Source organism: Dothidotthia symphoricarpi (genome assembly GCF_010015815.1).
Source record: "Dothidotthia symphoricarpi CBS 119687 unplaced genomic scaffold P153scaffold_18, whole genome shotgun sequence".
In the NCBI taxonomy this organism is placed as follows: Eukaryota; Fungi; Ascomycota; class Dothideomycetes; order Pleosporales; family Dothidotthiaceae; genus Dothidotthia; species Dothidotthia symphoricarpi.
In genome coordinates this window covers 666,013-685,513 of record NW_022985025.1, presented here as the reverse complement: position 1 = coordinate 685,513, position 19,501 = coordinate 666,013, and the positions used below count along the sequence as shown (strand labels likewise).

Genomic DNA, 19,501 nt, shown 5'->3' with positions numbered 1-19,501 from the left:
GCCTTAAAGACTCCGTATTCACTTTTCCGTGCCCGCTAACTCGAACGAACAAAGTAAACCCGGAGACTAGATGTCTAGCAAAACATGATAGATGTCGGTAGACCAGAACCGTCGGTACACAATTCCGCAGCGCAAAGCAAACGTTGGTAGTTGGAGACGTAACAGTCAAGTTGCGACTCCTCATCAGCCATCCTGAAGCAATTCACGGCAGTGTGATGTCCGACGCGCCTCACTGTGGGGGAGGCGTCTAAGCCGCGGCCGCTATCTAAGCGGCAGTCGGGGCATCAGCAGCGGGCTCGGCTGGCTTCTCGGCGGACTCGGTGGGGGCAGCAGCATCGGTAGTAGTGGCAGCGGCCTCGCCATCGGCAGGGGCCTCTGTGTGGTCGTCCTCCTTGCCGGGGGAGTCGATCGCAACCTTGACAGCGATCTCGCGGCCCTCGATCTCCTTGCCGTTCATCTCTTCGCAGGCCTTCTGCTGGAGCTCCTCGGAACCGAGTGTGACGAAACCGAAGCCACGGCCCTTGCGGGGCTCACCGCGAGCCTGGAGCTTCTTGACCATGAAGCGGGGGATAGGGCGGAGGGCAATCTTGGCCTGGGTGGGCGAGTAGTCCTTGAAGATCTCAAGGAGCTGCGTGTGGTCAGTACGGTGTCAAAAGTGGGGTTTATCTAGCCAGGCATACCCTGTCCTCCTTCAGGTCGTAGGGCAGGTTCGCAACCATGACCTTGGTCTTGGACGGAACGCCATCCTCAGGGGGACCACGCTGCTTGCGCTCAGCACGCTCGCGGGGCGCGGATGTCTTCTTGGATGTAAGCGCTTCGTTCGTTGTCTCGGTCAAGCCGACAGTTTGGCCAGGTACATTTGTGGGAGTGCTGTCCGCGGGGGACTCGTTGGTGAGCTCGATCTGCTCGGCACCCTCAGCGCCCTCAGCCTATACCCAATATGATTAGCCGGCGCAGCACACCTCGTTATGCAGCATTACTTACAGCACGGCCACCACGGCCGCCGCGACCGCCACGGCCACGACCGCGACCACGGCCCCGGGTGGAGCCACGGCGGCGGTTCTCAGAGCCGTTGGCACCCTCAGCACCGCTGCCAGTGCCCTCGGTGTGGGCCTCGGGAGTGCGGGCAAGCTGGATGGACACCTTGCGCTCGAGGATGGCCTTGCCGTTGAGCTCGGCGATGGCCCGCTCAGCCTCAGAGGGCGTGGACAGGGCAACAAAGGCGTAGCCAACAGGGCGCGAGGTGCGGGGGTTGGTGGGGATGGTCGTGGACTCGCTGTGCAACGTGTTAGCACCGAGGGATGCGTCATAGCACCAGGGCCCACTCACACCAGGTAGTCCTTGAAGAAATCCTTCAACTCCCCCTCGGTGGTCGCGTACGCGAGGTTTCCAATATAAAGTCGCCTGCCCTCAGCGGCGCTGGCACGGACGGCCTCGTCATCGGCTGCCGTGGTCTGCTGCGCGCTGGTGTTCTCCGTGGAAGGAGCGTTGTCAAGGGAGGTGTTGGCCATCTGGGCGGTGACACTGTCGACGGGGGCGGACATGTTTGCTGAAGTTTGGGGGTTGACGAACACGAAACTTGGGTCCGGGTAGACTGGTGAAGGTCGACGGTGAACAGGTGTTGAGTGGAAGATGAACCGCCTGGAGGTGGAACTGGTTGACGAGGGGGGTGGGAGTGGGTAGCTACGAGCCCGGAGAAGTTGGAGAGGGGGTGGGTTGATGGGTGCGTTGGTCGTCTCTGGGTTGACTTGATGGGGAGTGAGTGCTCAGGAGCGTTGATCGGGGAGTAGAGGCACCTTCAAAAATGGCCGCGCTAGCCGCAACGGGCGTAGTGGGCGGATTTTTGGAAAGTGCCCCGGTCAGTGCGATCATATCTGGCAGGCACCAGCCCTATGCGGTGAGAGAGACGTGAGAGATGGGGAGTGGCGTCTGGCCGTGCAGCACCCAACGCGCGAGAGCAGACATATTCTCATCGTGCGCGCTCCAGTGCAACACTCGAGTGCAGTGCTCGCATCGTGTGTATGCTCGCCTTTAGCGAAGCACTCGCACAGCAGTCGTGATGCACGCGGACACGTCAAGCGGCAAGCGGGTCTTTACGCCGGAAGACCCACTGGGAACGACGCTGGGGGCGTCTCACAGACACCATTCTTCTCGGCTAGCCTTGCTGCAGTTTGTACTCACCTGCACGAGCACAGGCGCCTGCCATGGCGAGTCCAAGCACACAACAACCGCGCCGGGCGCTCGTTCTCTATGGCTCCGAAACAGGCAATGCCCAGGATGTTGCCGAGGAGATGGGAAGGGTCGTTGAGCGCTTGCGATTCGATACCCAAGTTGCTGAGCTGAACGCCATCGGTCTTGTATGTCTTGAATGGCCATGGCACTAAGAGAGGTGGTTGACTGTCTTGCAGAAGCAGTTGCTGCAACACCAACTCGTTCTGATCTCAATCTCTACCACGGGCCAGGGTGAGCTGCCAGCCAACAGTCAGGCGTTTTGGAAGGCACTTCGAAGCACTCGACTCCGGCCAGGATGTCTGCAACAGATGAGATTCGCCTCTTTTGGACTTGGCGATACTTCGTACCCCAAGTGAGTTCGTGGTGGAATGCATCGTGTATCTTCTTCTGATAGAAAAGGTTCAACTGGGCGCACCGCAAACTTTACAATCGTCTCATTCAGCTTGGAGCACAACCAGTATGCGATCGTGGCGAGTCTGACGAACAGCATCCAGAGGGGTATGTTAGTTTTTCTCATATTAGTTGCTCCATCTTCAACCTTTTTCGTTGAAGCTCCTCGTCCAATTCCCTCATCGCCACTCTGTTCACAGCCTTCTCTTCTCAAACCCGTCAAATCTCGATTCCATAGGCTATGACCTGCTCAAAAGGACAACATCTCATCTGACTCCTTTAAGCATCGATGGCTCCTTCCTCTCATGGTCTGCAGCTCTTCGCCAACGTCTCGTCGAAGAGTATCCACTCCCAGAAGGTCAAGATCCGATACCGGACGATGTTTTACTAGACCCAAAATGGGTACTCGACTTCGCAGACAGTACGGCATCAAATCCACTTGATAACGATACGAAGGTCATTGCAAATGGAGATGCCTCTGATATTCCACCCCAAGATCTTCTCGATATTCCGGGTGGCCTCACTGCAACCATCAGAAGCAACCAGAGGATAACCCGCACGACTCACTGGCAAGATGTTCGCCACCTGCAACTCGATATTCCAGGCTCGCGTCCCTACGCCCCTGGCGACGTCCTCACCACCTACCCAAAGAACTTCCCTGTCGACGTAGACGAGTTCCTTGCGATCATGGACTGGACGTCCCAGGCCGACACGCCCCTCCGTTTCGTCCCCTCCTCACCTTCCACCTCCCTAACTGCCACCTTGCCAATCTCAAACGTCTCTCAAAACACTACCATCACACTTCGAAAGCTCTTGACAAACCACCTTGACATACTCTCCATCCCTCGTCGCTCCTTCTTCGCCCACCTCGCCCACTACACAACAGATCCCTTTCACCGTGCACGTCTGTTAGAGTTTACGGACCCGGAATACATCGATGAGCTATACGACTACACAACGCGCCCGCGGCGTAGTATCCTCGAAGTGCTGCAAGAGTTCGAGAGTGTGAAGATCCCCTGGCAAAGGGTGTGCAGTATCATACCCGTGCTGCGAGGCCGGCAGTTCAGCATTGCCAGTGCGATGAACCCCGAGGCAGACAGCGACGGGAGCAATGAAGGAAACACAAAGATCGAGCTACTGATCGCGATTGTAAAGTACAAAACAGTCATCAAGAAGATAAGACAGGGTGTGTGTACACGGTACATCTCCTCGCTCACGCCAGGGCAGAAACTCACCGTCACGCTGTCGAAAGGAGGGCTGGGCGTGAGCAGGAGGGAACTCGACAAGCCAGTCGTCATGATCGGCCCGGGGACAGGTGTAGCCCCTATGCGCTCACTCATCCAACAGCGCATGCAGTGGCGTAAGGAACCAGTCTCCCCTTCTCCTGAGCAGAAAGTCCCTGCAAATGACCTACTCTTTTTCGGCTGCAGAAACGCAGAGGCAGATTACTTCTTCAAACACGAATGGGCCGCTCTGAAAGAAGTGGGTGTGCCGTTGGACGTTTTCGCTGCATTTTCGCGTGATCAGGTATCTGTCCCCTTGTTTTACTCTCCCTGTACCCCCCCCCCCCCTCCCCATCCATCACGTCTGCCGATATTGTTATTGGTTCTGACACTGACATCAATTCCTCCCCAGCGACAGAAAGTCTACGTCCAAGACCTCATTCGCCAGCAACGCGCACTCGTCTATGCCGCGATCGTGGAACACGGTGGGATAGTGTACATCTGCGGCGCCTCGGGCAAGATGCCCCAAGCGGTGCGTGAGGCGCTCATTGAAGTTTTCCAGAGTGAGGGGCAGATGGAGAGGGAGGGCGCGGAAGCATATCTAGCGTCGTTGGAGAAGAGTGGGAGGTATAGACAGGAGACGTGGTAACGGTACATTTCACAGGTCGCACGATAGACGGGATGGTAGAAGCGGTTTGCAGTGCTTACTAGGAACAGCATTTAGTAAGGGTTTACATAGACAAATCATGACACCATGGTTGAGTTTGGATTCACCGCATCCAGGACCTTACATCCTCGTAGCTTTCTCCTCATTCGAACCTCTCTTGAGCTGAGAAAAGGATGAAAGACCGCTGTTGAATGGAACAGATGATGGCAAAAGACAGAAATCCAATGGATCGAGGCAGAACGGGGGTGTCCGCTGCGCATGGTAACCCTGGACCTATGCATTGGGCCGCACTGTGTCTTTCCAAGATATCTATCAAGTCACCACGGCTACCTCAAGAGTCGACACGCCAAGTTCGGAGATAGAAGGGCAAGCTGAGTCGAGCAGCCGTCTACATTAACACAGCTGTACAGTGCTCTACATTGTGTAGTTAGACTGTCAAGTAGATGTAAAGCATGGATGAGAATATCTGGAAAGGAAGTCGCGGAGTGAAGTCGGGGAACGCGACCGCGCGTGCTGATGGCCTAGCGCACGCATGACTCATGGCACGAATGCGCGTCATCGGATTTTATGCCTCCCCACCAAATCACAGCTGCAGCCTACAAAGTACTCACAACCTCGACCCCACGCCAAAAGTCACCTTGAAGTACGCCAAAATGGCCCAGAAGGGAGAGCATTTGTTCCAGCGACCTCTCTATGGTAGCAAGCCCACACCAAATTCTGCCACTCGTGACTAATTCAGATAGTGTTTGATCTGCCTGAGGAACTGCTAGCCACACTCAGCCTCAAGAACCAGCCTGACCGACCCGTACAAGAAACCTCTCCTCCAGCACACTCACCAGCAAACGAACCGTCAGAAAAGGCAGAGACAGAAGACAGCAGCCCCGTAAAGGCCACTTCATGCAGCCTTTGCGGGCTGAACTTCGCCTCAGTCGCAGAACAGCGCACCCATATTCGGTCCGATCTCCATGGCTACAATCTGAAGCAGAGGATAAAGGGCGCGAAGCCAGTCGGCGAGGCAGACTTTGAGAAGCTCATCGGGGACTTGGACGAGAGTATCTCAGGCTCCGAGTCGGACGAGTCGGACGAGGATGAAGACGAGGAGGACGGGAACAAGCCAAAGGAGTCTACGTCGAGCGCGCTCCTCAAGAAACAGGCTAAGATTTCGAATCCAGAATTCGACGAGTTTGCGTCGAGGAAGAAGCACCATGGCGCAGGGAAGCCTCCGTTGTTCTGGTTCTCATCGCCAGCGGTTCCTGATAACATGTCACTTGGAGTCTATCGCGCAATCTTCACGAACGAAGAGCAGGAAGAAGAGTCACACATCTTAGAAACAATACGAAAGAAGCAGCTCTCGCCAACACAGCCGCCAAAAGGCAAGTCTGATGGTGGTGTGCCTCTCCCTGGAACAGACATTGGCCCGCACTACTTCCTCTGCATGATCGGGGGTGGCCACTTCGCCGCCATGGTTGTTGCATTGGCCCCAAAGATGGGAAAGAAACACACCGGAGTAGACGAGCGGTCAGCAACCGTCATTGCGCACAAGGGCTTCCACAGATACACGACTCGACGAAAGCAGGGTGGGTCTCAATCAGCAAACGACAACGCGAAGGGCAATGCGCACTCGGCAGGTTCCTCCATCCGTCGATACAACGAGACCGCACTCGTCAATGAAGTGCGTGAGCTGCTGTCGAGCTGGAAGACTATGATCGACACCGCAGACCTAGTGTTCGTTCGGGCGACTGGGAGCACAAATCGACGGACGTTGTTTGGGCCTTACGAGGGGCAGGTACTTCGAAACAATGACCCACGAAACAGAGGGTTTCCATTCAGCACTCGGCGAGCGACGCAGAAGGAGCTTATGCGCGCTTTCGTCGAGCTCACAAGAGTCAAGCAGAGCACCATCGACGAAGCTGCACTGGCTGCACTGAACGCTCCCCAGACCGACAGCTCTCCCGCAACACCTGCCCCTGCGAAACCAAAGCCTCAGAAGCTATCCAAGGAAGACGAGGCCATAACACTGCACACGTCTCAGATCATTCCTCTGATAAGAAGATCGAAGGTCCCGGGTCTTCTCAACTACCTCAAGACGAACAACATCCCCCCAACGTTCACCTTTCTACCTGTCAACCACCACACGCCTACGCCCCTCCATCTCGCCGCATCCCTCAACTCCGCGCCTATCGTCACCGCCCTCCTAACCAAAGCAGGCGCAGACCCAACACTCATGAACGACGACGCCCGAACGCCCTTCACTCTAGCCGGCGACCGCGCAACCCGCGACGCCTTCCGCGTCTCCCGCTCGGAGCTCGGCGAATCTGCCTGGGACTGGGAGACAGCCGGCATCCCCGCCGCCCTGTCGAAAGCCGAAGCTGAGAAGCGCGATGCACAAGACAAATCGGAGAAGGCAGCACAGGACAAATCAGAGTCTGAGCGCAGAAAGGCAGAGACGGAGCGGTTGAGGAAGGAAAGCGAGGCGCAAGAGACGAGTAAAAGGGAACAGCGTATTGGGAAGGGGAAGGCACTGGGGGCGCTGCCTGTTAAGACGGGGGCGGAGCTGAGGGAGGAGGAGGCTAGGGGGTTGACGCCCGAGGCGAGGGCGAGGATTGAGAGGGAGAGGAGGGCGCGAGCGGCGGAGGAGAGGATGAAGAGGTTGCAGGGTAAATAAGCTTGGTACCTAGACCGTCGTGGGAATCAAGCGATTCAGTGACACTCCTCGTTTTGAGCGGTGGCGATTATTTTATTCCTACCCACGCATCGCATACTCATCTACAACGCACCCAACTCCTTCAGCTTCCCAATCATGCCATCCACATCCTCAACCTTGACACCGCCCTTCCTCGCCGGCGGCTCCGTAACCTTGACCGTTTTAAGCCTCAGCTCCGTATCCAGCCCATAATCCGCCAACGTCTTCTTCTCCAGCTTCTTCTTCTTGGCCTTCATGATATTCGGCAAACTCGCATACCTTGGCTCATTGAGTCTCAAATCCGTCGTAACCACCATGGGCAGTTTCGCCCTCACAGTCTGCACCCCACCATCCACCTCCTGCACCACCTCCACCGCCCCATCATTGACACTAACCCTCGACGCCTGCGTCGCCTGCGCCCAGTCCAGCAGCCCCGCGAGCATCTGGCCCGTCTGCCCCGCATCATCATCAATCGCCTGTTTCCCCAAGATCACAAGATTCGCATTCTGTTCCTCGACAACTTTCTTGAGCAATTTCGCTACGCCGAGGGGTTCCAGCGCGGCGGTTTCTTCGACCACGACGTGGATGGCGCGGTCGGCGCCCATGGCCATTGCGGTGCGGAGGATGTCCTGCGCTTTTGGGGGGCCGGCGGAGAAGGCGAGGATCTCGTCGACGGGGGTGGTTTTTCGCTCGCGTAGCCGGACGGCTTCTTCGATGGAGAGCTCGTCGAAGGGGTTCATGGAGTGTTTTACGGAGGCGGTTTCTACGGCTGTTTGGGCGCGGTTTACGCGCGGTTTTACCTGGGTGGTGTTAGTGGGTGGGAGGGTTTGGGGGTTCTGGTGGGCTGGAAGGAGGGCGACTGCGATGTCTTCCTTGCTTTCCAAGAGCGAAATTCCAGGCATGCGTCCCGTCAAAGAAGTAATACTACATACCGCATAGTCAATGACCCGCTTGATAGGGACCAAGATCCTTAATCCCGACATCTTCGCGTGCTGTGATTTCCTCCCACAGTCCTAATTCTGATCCTGCGTGGAACGAGTTCGAGGTTCAAGGCGAGTGCGTGGTTGTTAGGCAGAATGCGACGGCGAGAGGGCGGGGAAGAGGGATAGTATCGGCGCTCGACCGTTTGCGCGGGCGAGGTTATGATGATTTAGTTAGTTAGCCGAGGCCGGCTTGTTTCGCTCACGTCACTGCGCTAGTTGGTGTGGATTCTTGGCGCGAACTGTGTCGTTGAGATGGATGGGTTATGGAGTGCGAGTATTGTGTATTTGTCTCGCAGATCTAAAGTGTGGGAAGTATTGTTGTGCGTTGTTGCGGTGGTCAGCTTTTGTACTGTGTCATTATCGAGGTTTTCAACTGCTGGAGATATCTCAAGATCTCAAAAGTTTAAGTGAACAGGTTTCTTCAAGGAACTGCTTGTGTAGTCAGGCGTTCTATCTTCTTCTCCATAGGGGAGAGGAAGTCATTTTAATTCTACTCCTCCAACTTCACTATTTCCCCACGCCTCCACGTCCAACATCCCATCCCCCTCACGTCCGGATCCCAGCTAGTCGTTTCCTCGCCTGCTGAACAAGCTGCGGCCACTCTTCCCCCCTCTCAGCCGATCCCGGAGGATCCAAGACGCGTCTCAAAGCTTCCCTCGCGCGCTCGTGATCCCCCGTCGCCTCGTAGTGATCCGCTAACCGGAACAGAGACGGTTTATGCCCTACATTCGCAGCAGCCTGTAACCACTCCCTCGCAAGCGCCGCTGCACTGCCGCTCTTCCAGCCCGTCAGCCATCCCAGTGCCGACTTCAACTTGCTGTCTGCGAGAACCGGGGAGGAGTCGGTGGAAGCGTCTTGGTAGAAGGCGGCGAGGTTCACCATGGCTTCCCGGTGCCCTGACGCGGCTGCTTTGCTGGTGTACTGCAGCCAGTTTGTGCTTGTTCGTTCCTCGAAGGCAGATAGTTCGTAGTAAGACAGGGGGTCGTCGCCTTCAAAGGCCCCTTTTTCGAAATAGGTTTTGGCTTGCAATCGGACGCTAGGATCTTGGTCGCTTTTCAGCAAATACCCCAAGGCGTTCCAGGGCGTGATGAGGGGGATTTGCATGGGGTGTCTGGCGCGGGGGTTGAACTTGAAATGGCAAAGTTTGACGGCTTCTTCGTATGCGGCTTGGGCTTTTTGCCGCTGTCCTTCTTTCTCCAGGAACAGGCCTTGCAGTGTTAGGGCCTCGGGTCCTAGGGCTATCGACTGGGCTTGGGAACCGATTTTTTCGAGGGTTTTGCGGTACTGGACGAGCTCGGACTGTGGGAAGAGGCGGGCGATTTCTTTGTAGGCGGGTTCGGCGGTCACTGTGCTTAAGTAGACGGCGGTCATGATGTGGACGATGGCGAGGGGGTCTTCGGCTTGGGCACATCCTTGGAGGAGTAGGCCTGCGATGGTCTTGTGCTGACTTGGAGGGAGCTGAGCTCGTTTCGCTGGGTCAGTCAAGTCTGGTACTCTGTATGTGACGATTGCGAGTGAGGCGAGGGCTTCTATATCCACCTGGTACTCTGACAGACGTCAGTACTCGCCGCGTCAAGAAGACGTTGTTCGCACGAACTCTTGGCTACTCGTCGGATATTGCTCCCATGAGTTAGATTGCTCCTCTGCGCAAGAAAGTCTGCAATGATTGCATCTGCTGTGTGCGCCTCCATCTGGAGCACCCTCTGCTTCTTGTTCAGAGTATAGAATCCGACTCGAGCGCGCTTGTCGACGTCGCCACGCAGTCTTCGAACATCCAACGTTTGGTTTGCATAGTTTCGTCGTGAAACATTATTTCTAGGTGTGTCCACTCTCGCAATGCGATTTATGAAGCCATCAAGATGGACAGCGGTTGAAAACTGGCGCGACTGGCAGAACGCACATGGTTCCGACCCGAGTATTGACCTCCCTGCACGTGCTACAAAACGAGAAGAAGACATGCCGCCGACAAACCCTAGCAATCTGTGGTGAAAGTGAAGACGAAGCGATGATATTGTAGCCCTCGGAGGTCCGCGGGCATATATACCACCGGGTGTCGCGACGATTTTCCCAATCACGTGCAACAGCATCTCTACTTTAACATTAAATCACAGAATTTAAGCTTCGCGAATAATGTACAGGTTGATATAATACGGTCTAAAGCATATAAACAGCTACATAGAATGTATTTGCTGTAATGTTGCGCTGTTTCAGAGTTTTGGTGTTCGTAATATTGATTTTGCGCACGTGATTGGGAAAATCGTCGCGACACCCGGTGGTAGAGCCGACCCGACCTATGCAATTCTTACACTAGCGCTAACAAGCTAAAAATTCCTGGATCCACCATCGCAAATGTTCGCGCAACTTTTCGACTCGGCCAAACGGATCTTGAATCCCGCGTCCCCTGCCCAAGAACAACCTGAGGAGACGGCAGAACCAAAGCTTCGACGCCACATCGATATCACAATGGTGGTGACACGGCGAGGCGCAGGGACGGATACTCCGCGCTCGGAGACGGCGACACCGCGGAGCTCGAGCAGGAAACGCATCGGGAAGAGGGAGTTGGAGGGGCTGGAGACGCCGACAATCTCGGCGGCTAAGAGGCAGAAGAAGGTTGCGCCACAGAAGAAGGAAATCGAAGAGACACCAGAGCCAGACGCACCTTCGCCCGAAGTCGCAGGGGAGAGCTCAGACACCATCGACGTCGCCGTCCCCGAGCTGGACTTTTCAGAGGCAGACAAGCTCCCCATCCGTCGCCGCGCAGGGAGCCCTAGGGTTGTCGTCGCTCACAAGCCCTCGCCGCCTGTGGAGGACAGCGTTGCGGACTTGCACGACGACGAGGAAGCCACGCCCACGCAGGATAATGCCTTCCACACGCCAGAACAACAGGCTAGCTCCGTGTACGCGACGCCAGCCACGAGGAGGAAGCAGGAGGCATCGCCCACGCCAAAAGTCAAATCGACCAAGGACCGAACACCTGCCTCAGCGAAGAAGAGCGGGCGCAAGACGAAGCCAGACGAGACCACGCCAAGAGCACTGAAATTCGTCGACGAGATCCCGTCATCCACACAGGAGAGCGAACAAACCCCCATCGCCTCTCAAAGTGCTCCAACGACTGCATCACCCTTGAAAAAGGCACACGTGCGCTTCGGCAGCGAGGAACCCCAAGTAGACCTCGCGCTCCTCGCAGCCCTCCAGCCCACACCAGCACAACCAGAAATGAACGACGGCGACGACTCGGCCAGCGACTCGGACGAAGCCCCCGACGTAGTCACCACCGCGTCCGCCGCCTCGAAGCTCAAGCTCGCCGAAGCAGACGCAGCCCGCGCCCGCGCCCGCGCCCTGCAAGTCCAGCAAGAAAAAGAGCGCTCGCAGCGCACAGCCCGCGAGCAGCGCCTGGCCTCTGAGCGCGCCGAGAAGCTCAAGCGCGAGGAGAAGAAAGCAGCCAAACTCGCAAAAGCACTCGCCAAGCAAACCCAGCACTCCTCATCCGCTTCCGCCCAAGCCCCCACCACCCCCCTAGACCCACACAACCTCCCCGCCCTCCTCCCCGACGCCCTCCTCTCCGCAATCGACCACGCCCGACCCCCCACCCCGCCCCCCGAGCGCCACGCAAAAACAGACGAACAGCGCCGCAAGGAGAAACTGAACCACCACATCAAGTTCCTCGAGCGCGGCGACACGCTGCCCAAGGATGTGCGGAAGGGGAAGCTGAGTGTTGCCGTGCTGCGCGGGCAGAATAAGGTGCTGCCGCCAAAGGCGAATAGGGATTCGCGGAATGTGAGGGAGCATTGGTTGAAGGGGAGGAAGGTGGAGAAGAGGAAGGGTGGGAAGGCGAATTTTCTGCATAGCAGGGTGGAGAGGAGGGCGCATGGTGGGGGGAGTAGGGGGTTTTTGAGGGGGGAGGATTAGCGTCGGTGATGGGCTAGGAATGTCGTTAGAAGTCGTTTATCCTCGTGGTTCACCAATAGGTACGTCCGTGGTCTTGCAATGCAGTCTCCGAGTCATGAGTTCGTAAAAATATATGCAAGTTAACATGTCCATCGTCTATTTCCGCCCTGGCCTCTTCGGCTTAGCAAAGCCCTTCTTCTCCTCCACATTCCCAACCTTGAACTCGTCCAGTATGACCTGCTCAGTAACCTCCTCCGGGTTCGTCGCCTCGATCCTTTTATTGACCTTCAGCCCGCCCTCGTTCTGCGCCAGACCGACGACGTTCGCCCGACTCGCGGCGTACAGCATGCGCTCCCTGATCTTGGCCACGCTCGGACACGTCGATATGAAGACGATGCTCGTGTCGGGGTCGTCGTGCCTGTAGAAGGCATATCTTGGCTCCCTTGTATCGATCGACGACGCGATGGTAGACGGCGTAGCAGACGTGGAGGAAACAAGTCGCAGCGTCTCAGTCGCAGCATCCATACGCAACTGGACGAGGTTATCGCCTCCCTTGCCCAGCCCACGTAGCGCCTCCGCAATACCGCCAGCAGCGCGAATCTCCAGCTTCCCGCCCTGCGCGAGGCTCTGACCCTGGGTGCCGCGGCTCTCCAGCGCCTCGGCGGCCTTGATGTCCTGCAGGCTCTGCTCCTCGGCTGTCAGGGGGTTCTCGCTCTCCGAGTGCTTGACGTGCTTCTCCCAGCCCTGGCTCGTCAGCTCGTCGGCCTCCGTGCAGAAGACGCTCTCGGCGAAGTGTTCACTGCCCAGCTCGCGCACCATCGTTAACCGCGTGCTGGCGAACAGCATCTTCTGGCGTACGGGCGCTGAGTTGGGCACGTAAGTGACTGCGACCAGCGACTTATCGGGAGACGAAAGCGAGTCGGCGCGCCGGAGGAGGATGTAGAGTGCGGCATTGGGCTGGACGTGTTTGCTAAGGTTGGACAAGTCGGAGAGGAACGCCGACGACGACGACGAGATTGTGGCGCTGGGGACAATGGTTTCGTTTTGGATGGTGGCGAGGAGACCGCGTTGCGACGACGACGTTATCAGGGTGCCGAGGGCCGATTTGAGCTCCTGCGATGCTGTCGTATTTGTTAGCTCTCTCTGCTAGAGACGGGCGGGCAGCATGTGGGGGTGTGTGTTACCGGAGATGCCGGACTGCATGTTGGTGGGTGCTGAGGGTCCAAAATCCCGGACTGTGTTGTACTACTACTCGAATATCTACAAACGCAACGCAAGACGACGAGAGGACAGGTTGGGGTTGTGGTGGAGCAATGTTTACTCTGACGTGGGAGGGTCAATAGTGGGGCAAGTGGGCTCACGCACTTGGCAGCCTCCTCTGACTGTACATCACCAAGCAGCAAGACGCGTAGTGAACAAGTTACTTTTTTATACATCCAATTGACGACTCAACGGTGCTTTGCGGAGCAACTCAATGCGACGCGGATATCAACAAGACTCGTCAGACTCTACTCCTCGTACTTGCCTCCCACCAGCGTCAGATTTGACTTCTCCAGCAGCCCTCGGAGGTACTCGTACACGGTAAATGTGACAGCCTGTCCAGGAGCGACACGCATGACGCGGGGCGTGATACCCTTGTAGAAACTGCGGACACCCTCCTGTTTCCACATATCGCTGTGGCAGTGTCAGCATCGGTCCAGGAAAAGAATCACGTCTGGCACTCACCTGCCGATAGCGACAATCCTTTGCACAGCACTCTGCCCAGGCTCCGCAGCCGTCTTCTGCAGCCTCGTCTTTATTGTGTCAATGGGCGCGTTGCTGAATGGCCCCATAGCACCACTGATCAACCCAATGCAACTCGTCTCCCACCCCGGCAACGTATTTGTGCCATGGTACTCCTGAAGTCGCGCCCTCAGTGCCGAGTATGCCGTGAAGTTGGCAGCCTGGTTCGTTCCCTGGCGCAGCGCTGTGAGAGAGACTCCGCGCCACAGCGCACCACCACCTTCCTCCTTGACCACGGTGTAGAGAGCATGTGCAGCGTTGCGGTACTTGGGCACATCCAGTGGGTCGGCCATTGAGTGGTGTTGAGCTTGTAATCGGATCTTGATGACTTCCATGGGAGTGACAACAATAACAGCTTCTGTCACACCAGCAGCGAGACCAGCTATCTCTTGTTAGCAATTCCCTCCCTACCAATTGCAGAGAGACGCCAGACGTACCGAGAAATGTAGACCCCGAACTGACGTTGCCCTGCTTGTCCGCCAGCGCCTGCTTATACCACTCAAAACTTGTGAACCGAATCGCCATCTTGGGCACAATGCCCGTAAGCACCGCACCAAGACCTTTGTAGAGACCGAGTGCTGTTTCCCGCTTCACAATTTCTGCTCCTGTCGTGATAAAGCCTCGCTTGGGAGCCTGCATTCACCTCGCATTAGCAAGGTCCATATTTGAAGTCTATCAAGCCGTCAAGGCTGGAGATGGGAATTGCACGTACACCAGGCGCACGAGCTCGTCTCGACAACTGCATACGGACTTTGATAGTATCTAGATCATGTCAGAGCCATCACACAGCCAAATTCTTGCGAGAACTTACCCAGAGGATGGCACACAAGTGCTTCCATCATTCCTGCACCTCCACCAGCTACACCCAAAGAGTCAGCAACCCACTGCTGCACCCCAATCTCTCATCCAGGCGCATACCGATCAAGTTGGTGGCCGCCGTAGCGGGCTTCTTCCGGTCAGACCTCGACATGTTGTGTAGTGGGAGTTTGAATCAAAGGAAAGCGTGTTCGCGAGTCGAAAGTCAAGGACCGAGAAAGGGTATGCAGTTCGGATCGAAGGAAAGAGGTCCAAAAATGACGCGTCTTGAAGCTGGTAATCCGGTCCCAGAAGCTCCCTTCGACCCAGCTACCAAACGGCCTCGGCTTGTCGAATAAAGTTACCACACACACACACACGGACAAGCAATTCAGACAACCCAAGCAACAAAAAAGTGTTCAACAAACAGTACACAAACAAATAAAGGGAACCCCAAGACTCATATTCTAAACCACGCCAGCCTGCCTGAGCCAGACCTACCCGCGGGTCCCAGCTGCGTGACCAAAAATTATTCCGTCGCATGCCTCGGCCCTCATTCTCACGGGAAGGCACGCGTCTCGTTCCAATCAGGGTCTCTTGGCGGGGCTACGCAGGTACCCCAGATCTCCGTCTCCGTGGGTGGGCGAGCGGAAGGTCGAGTGGGGGGTTGTTCTTTCGGCCGGGCGTCGGCTGGGGGGCAGATGCGTTGCCGAATTCAAGCATTAGCACCCCGTGCATTGAGTCGCTGTTTCTGAGCCACTGTCATAAGGAAGCATTGAGGTCTCATCTTGGTATGGCTCGCGACTATCGTCGACTTTCACGCGCTCGTGCGCACGCTCTTGCTTGTGATGGCGGGGTGTTCTTTCCATGTGAAAAAATGACGTTGGGTTAAAGCCGCTGCGACGGCGCTCCGGAAACGTCCGACATCAAGCACGCAACGGAATTATTCCGAGCATCGCTGGAAGATGCTCCGAGTTTTTGGATTTTAGCAAGCACAAAACAAGACGACGAGAATTGTGCTAGGTGAACAGTGTAAAGGGGTATATTTCGCTACTCAATCTAACACGTGTATGAAAGTTCTGGGCTTGTAGTCTTTGTACAGTCCGTTATGTAAAACGAACTTCGTTAAACAAGCTCGCCCTGACCTGCAGCAGGGCGACTAGCTCCAGCACGAACTCCTGCAGGAGGACTACGTTTGTAACAATGTGCAAGAGGCTAGCCTCCCAAATTTCATCTTCGACTGCTTCTGGCCCGGCACCAGCAACGGCATTGTCAGTGGCATCCTTTGGTGGAGGCAGATACTTGGACAGCATGACCTCGATGGTCTGCGAACCTGCATGGCGACAGAAGCGTATGCGTCTCTTGAAAAACTCGGAATGCTTCAGACCCGCGAAGTTGGCGTCGATGTCTGAGATGAGCGTGGTACTGCGCTGTCCAGGTTGTGGTGCTGGAAGCGGCGACAGAGTTCTCGACGGTGAACCGATCAGTGTCTGTCCACCGAGCTTGGAGGGAGCAGGAGACGGGGCTGATTTATTTTTCTTATCTGAGAGTGCTTCCTTTCTTCCTCTGGGAGACTGAGCCCGGAATGGCGTTACGGAACTGTCGAGCATATGTTTGGGTATTTGCGACATTGAAGACCCTGTTTCTGATGGCTGACGGCTAGGCTTTGGCTGAGGTGTCGGCATCTTCGTTGCGTCGTTCAACTCTTCATGGAATCGAAAGGCGTTCTTACGACTGGCAACATGGTCGTCCCAGTCCGGAATATCCGCGCGCAGAGCATCGACTTGCGCTTCGAGTTGCTGCAAACATGCAAGTAGCTGTGGAGTGGCGGATGGACTCCAGCTTGGAAACCTATTAGCTTTGTACATGTCTCGTAGACTATCATTCGAGAATTCGGTAGGCTCAAGCCCAGTAGCCTCAAAGTGGTAATCCGCGGGGTCAACAGAGAGCCATCCTTCCAGGCACAGCTGCGAGCAAGCCCCCAGGCTGACAATGGTCTCGGTAAGTGCCAGGTTTGTTTCCACGTTGTTGGTGAGAAACCTCAACAGTAGATCCACGAGAGACTTGAACAGCGGATCTTCAGGAATTAGGTAATGTGGGGCCACCTCCCCAGCTGTGGGCTCGCCCGAGTCAAAGTAGCCCGCGTCAAAGTAGCCCGAACTTTGCGAAGGTTTCGAAGTCTGTGAAATGGACTTGAGCGAGCAAGGATGGCCCTCAAGCATGCTCAGTATGTCCTTCAGATGGTTTTCATAAGACTCATCGACACCATCCTCACCGGCAAGGTCGATAGCAAGGTGAAGATACATCTCTAACTCGAGATTCAAAGCCCCGACTGTTCGGTACGGCTCATCATGATGCACATGTATCACCTTGATCATAGAGCCAAGGGCGTAGCCGTGGTTCTTGCTGAGTACGACGGTTGCCAGCTTCAGTGCTGCGGCAACGGTTTGCGAGTTTGGAGAGTCAGTGCTACCTAGGACCAGATCGACCAAGTTGAAGAGCGATGGGTTTAGCTTCTCGTCGTCCAGCTCAGTCACACTGAGAAGCATAAGGGACTGCCGCTTTTTTACTGCAGCAGGGGATCGTGGCATCGTAGGGGATGCTGCTGTACGATCCTGAAGTGCCAGGAGATACTGAAGGATCATGTGTATGAGCTCTGGATGGTCGAGAGCATCGAGAATACGCCGTAGGTAGGTAAGAACTGCAACAGAAGAACCGCCGTCGGCATCCGAAGACTCCAGAAGTGAGGGGTATCTAAGTATCATTAGTCTGATGGCCGTTATCTGAACTGAATTATGTATGGACTAACAATAACTGCTGCAGAAAAAGGATCTGGAAATGATCAATCAAAGTATGTCTGACGTCTGTAGACCTGCAGTGCTCAAGCACATCTTGCCAGAACGCAAGATAGGACAGGAAGGTGACAAGGTGGTCTTGAAATTCATCCGTGAAAAAGCTCTCGGCTTGCGAATTAGGCTGCATATCCGTGTAGTCGGATAGCGATAGTATTAGAGGCATGTTCTGAGGCGGGTGTATAATCGACAGCTTCCTGGCAGGTGTTAATCATCGGGCGTAACACAAGAATGATCGCAGAGGCGCACCTGCTGAGCTGACTGTATGATGCTCCTAAGCCAGTAGCCATGAGAGTCGGTAGATCGCTATTAACGATCCACTGTTCCAGCGTGATGGACTTGGACGCAGACTCGAAGACGTAGAGCAAGCCAGTACGCGCAAAGTCACCGATACGACCCTCGTGATGAACATGATCAATGAGTTGGTAGCACAGGGGAAAGTCTTCCTTCTGTGTGATACCCGCAAAGTCGTTCTTTTGGTTCACCGGGCGTGTGCTCGAACCTGCAGATGCAGTGGTGAACCACACGGGCAGTATCTCTGGTTGCAATCTAATTTTGGCGGCAATTCCAAACAGAAGCTCAACGATATCAGCTTCGGTGTCTTCTCCCACACCCATGCTTCCCGAACCAACAGCGCGATTGACGAAATTCATCAGGGAGACAGCGAACGTGTCATTCTCAAGAAAGTCCTCCTCTTCGCTGTCGATGAGCGCATTGAAGAATGCGACAGCATCCCTGACCATGCCCTCATCGTGCGATGTCGCGGCGATCTTGGAGACGGCTACGTATATCTGCTGTGCGGCGGCGAACTGTAGGCACATGTGTGGGGCCGGCGAACGGGATTCATCGTTGAGGATCGCGGTGAGAGCTTGGAGTCCTCGGCGAATAGTGCCCAATGCCTCGCGGTCGCCTGCGAGACTTTGCGCCTTCTGCCATGATTGCTGTCGCCTGTGTCAGCCTTCCGAGTCGCAACGCCAGAGAGCCGCACCGTACCACGATCTGGTTGTATCGCTGCCGGAAGCGAGTCAGACGCTGCTGTGGGTTGTTTGGCGCGACCTGCTTCTTCTTCTGTGAGCCGCCGAGAAGTCTCACCCACTACATTGTGTTAGCATTAGCCAGCTTGAGCAGAGCATGCGCGACGCACGAAGTCCATCTGGAGGGCTATCAACCCTGCATTGGGGCGACGTTTGTTGGTGGGGTGCAGTATGCGGGAAATGAGGTCGACGCGAGACGCGTCCAGTCGTCCTGAAGCCAGCTCCCCGCCATCTTGGAAGAAGGAAGTCACAACCAAGTCTTGACCCCAACAACGTCACAGCAATCGAGTGTCGCAGACTAAGACAAGTAGAAACGTACGTATTTCCTATTACTGAACGATTGGCCGTTGTGAGCAAGTATGCACTCGCTTTTGTGGAGTCAACACGTTCGTCGTGGCAACGAGGGACGTGCATGAGGCCAGGGCATTGATATGACTCTCATGTCTGTAGTCACTTGAAACTTCCAACACAGTTCTCCTCTACCTAGGAACGTTTGTTCTTTTGATTTTACAACGGCTTCAAAGCAACTCACCTCATCCGAAGGCGTTGAGGATAGGACAAGTAAGCGAGACCATTAGCTCACAGCCCTACAAATCCACATCAATATTCACTCACCCATCTACAATGTCTCCTTTTCAATTCGAGTGTATTCCCCGTCATCAAGGATAGTACATCCGGTCGGCGAAGTCCATTGTGAACCGGGGAGTCCCCCATTGAGTTTAGGTATCTGCGAAGCCAGTTTATTCGCTACGTGGCCAGCTTTCGCCGCACCAAGGGCATTCAACAGTTGTCGGCTCGCTGTTGACGTCCTCTTTGATACAGTAAGTCTTCAGCTAAGCATGTTTTCGAGCCTTCGTAGATGTTTACTCTCTGCTGAAATTAGTGGCGGTGAGCATCTTGACGGTTGTGCTAGGGCGATACTTATGCAAGTGAGCTTACTATGTATCATGTACGCTCTCGCCTCGACATATA

General features: G+C 55.6%; 9 protein-coding genes across 9 annotated transcripts; 3 read left to right on the top strand and 6 right to left on the bottom strand.

Moving 5' to 3' along the window:
• Positions 1-265: 265 nt before the first annotated feature.
• On the bottom strand, positions 266-1,544 carry P153DRAFT_298599 (RNA-binding domain-containing protein; the record flags this gene model as incomplete). Its single annotated transcript, XM_033664222.1, has 4 exons — positions 266-628; positions 681-929; positions 985-1,276; positions 1,330-1,544. 4 exons carry the CDS (start codon positions 1,542-1,544, stop codon positions 266-268), a joined length of 1,119 nt encoding a protein of 372 aa, XP_033520608.1.
• Positions 1,545-2,170: 626 nt separating this feature from the next.
• On the top strand, positions 2,171-4,630 carry P153DRAFT_369558 (riboflavin synthase domain-like protein). Its single transcript, XM_033668807.1, has 5 exons — positions 2,171-2,357; positions 2,409-2,584; positions 2,632-2,730; positions 2,907-4,149; positions 4,258-4,630. Exons 1-5 carry the CDS (start codon positions 2,205-2,207, stop codon positions 4,492-4,494), a joined length of 1,908 nt encoding a protein of 635 aa, XP_033520607.1. The 5' UTR covers positions 2,171-2,204; the 3' UTR covers positions 4,495-4,630.
• Positions 4,631-5,107: 477 nt separating this feature from the next.
• On the top strand, positions 5,108-7,254 carry P153DRAFT_399667 (uncharacterized protein). The gene is made up of 2 exons (XM_033671750.1): positions 5,108-5,208; positions 5,256-7,254. Exons 1-2 carry the CDS (start codon positions 5,166-5,168, stop codon positions 7,175-7,177), a joined length of 1,965 nt encoding a protein of 654 aa, XP_033520606.1. The 5' UTR covers positions 5,108-5,165; the 3' UTR covers positions 7,178-7,254.
• On the bottom strand, positions 7,031-8,319 carry P153DRAFT_369555 (electron transfer flavo protein, beta subunit). Its single transcript, XM_033668806.1, has 2 exons — positions 8,128-8,319; positions 7,031-7,995 (listed from the first exon to the last, which is right to left on the bottom strand). The coding sequence occupies exons 1-2, from the start codon at positions 8,176-8,178 to the stop codon at positions 7,279-7,281; spliced, it is 768 nt and encodes a 255-aa protein (XP_033520605.1). The 5' UTR covers positions 8,179-8,319; the 3' UTR covers positions 7,031-7,278.
• A 405-nt stretch (positions 8,320-8,724) lies between these two features.
• Positions 8,725-10,175, bottom strand: P153DRAFT_425390 (uncharacterized protein; the record flags this gene model as incomplete). The annotated part of the gene is made up of 3 exons (XM_033672541.1): positions 10,057-10,175; positions 9,776-9,920; positions 8,725-9,725 (listed from the first exon to the last, which is right to left on the bottom strand). The coding sequence occupies exons 1-3, from the start codon at positions 10,078-10,080 to the stop codon at positions 8,725-8,727; spliced, it is 1,170 nt and encodes a 389-aa protein (XP_033520604.1). The 5' UTR covers positions 10,081-10,175.
• A 317-nt stretch (positions 10,176-10,492) lies between these two features.
• Positions 10,493-12,087, top strand: P153DRAFT_399664 (uncharacterized protein; the record flags this gene model as incomplete). The annotated part of the gene is made up of 1 exon (XM_033671749.1): positions 10,493-12,087. Exon 1 carries the CDS (start codon positions 10,528-10,530, stop codon positions 12,085-12,087), a length of 1,560 nt encoding a protein of 519 aa, XP_033520603.1. The 5' UTR covers positions 10,493-10,527.
• A 12-nt stretch (positions 12,088-12,099) lies between these two features.
• P153DRAFT_347252 (actin depolymerizing protein) lies at positions 12,100-13,360 on the bottom strand. The gene is made up of 2 exons (XM_033666163.1): positions 13,251-13,360; positions 12,100-13,187 (listed from the first exon to the last, which is right to left on the bottom strand). Exons 1-2 carry the CDS (start codon positions 13,267-13,269, stop codon positions 12,223-12,225), a joined length of 984 nt encoding a protein of 327 aa, XP_033520602.1. The 5' UTR covers positions 13,270-13,360; the 3' UTR covers positions 12,100-12,222.
• Positions 13,361-13,574: 214 nt separating this feature from the next.
• Positions 13,575-14,818, bottom strand: P153DRAFT_298516 (mitochondrial uncoupling protein 2; the record flags this gene model as incomplete). Its single annotated transcript, XM_033664217.1, has 6 exons — positions 13,575-13,740; positions 13,792-14,230; positions 14,286-14,481; positions 14,561-14,610; positions 14,660-14,707; positions 14,767-14,818. The coding sequence occupies 6 exons, from the start codon at positions 14,816-14,818 to the stop codon at positions 13,575-13,577; spliced, it is 951 nt and encodes a 316-aa protein (XP_033520601.1).
• A 931-nt stretch (positions 14,819-15,749) lies between these two features.
• On the bottom strand, positions 15,750-18,316 carry P153DRAFT_378408 (uncharacterized protein; the record flags this gene model as incomplete). Its single annotated transcript, XM_033669789.1, has 3 exons — positions 15,750-17,397; positions 17,453-17,692; positions 17,745-18,316. 3 exons carry the CDS (start codon positions 18,314-18,316, stop codon positions 15,750-15,752), a joined length of 2,460 nt encoding a protein of 819 aa, XP_033520600.1.
• Between the last annotated feature and the right edge of the window lie 1,185 nt (positions 18,317-19,501).

Excerpts from the sequence above, each read along its gene's own strand:
- P153DRAFT_369558 (XM_033668807.1), top strand. The coding sequence starts at position 2,205 with ATGGCGAGTCCAAGCACACAACAACCGCGCCGGGCGCTCGTTCTCTAT. Across the intron at positions 2,585-2,631 it reads GGCGATACTTCGTACCCCAA|GTTCAACTGGGCGCACCGCA; the intron begins GTGAGTTCGTGG and ends CTGATAGAAAAG. Across the intron at positions 4,150-4,257 it reads CTGCATTTTCGCGTGATCAG|CGACAGAAAGTCTACGTCCA; the intron begins GTATCTGTCCCC and ends ATTCCTCCCCAG.
- P153DRAFT_399667 (XM_033671750.1), top strand. The coding sequence starts at position 5,166 with ATGGCCCAGAAGGGAGAGCATTTGTTCCAGCGACCTCTCTATG. Across the intron at positions 5,209-5,255 it reads GTTCCAGCGACCTCTCTATG|TGTTTGATCTGCCTGAGGAA; the intron begins GTAGCAAGCCCA and ends TAATTCAGATAG.
- P153DRAFT_369555 (XM_033668806.1), bottom strand. The coding sequence starts at position 8,178 with ATGTCGGGATTAAGGATCTTGGTCCCTATCAAGCGGGTCATTGACTAT. Across the intron at positions 7,996-8,127 it reads AGCGGGTCATTGACTATGCG|GTAAAACCGCGCGTAAACCG; the intron begins GTATGTAGTATT and ends AACACCACCCAG.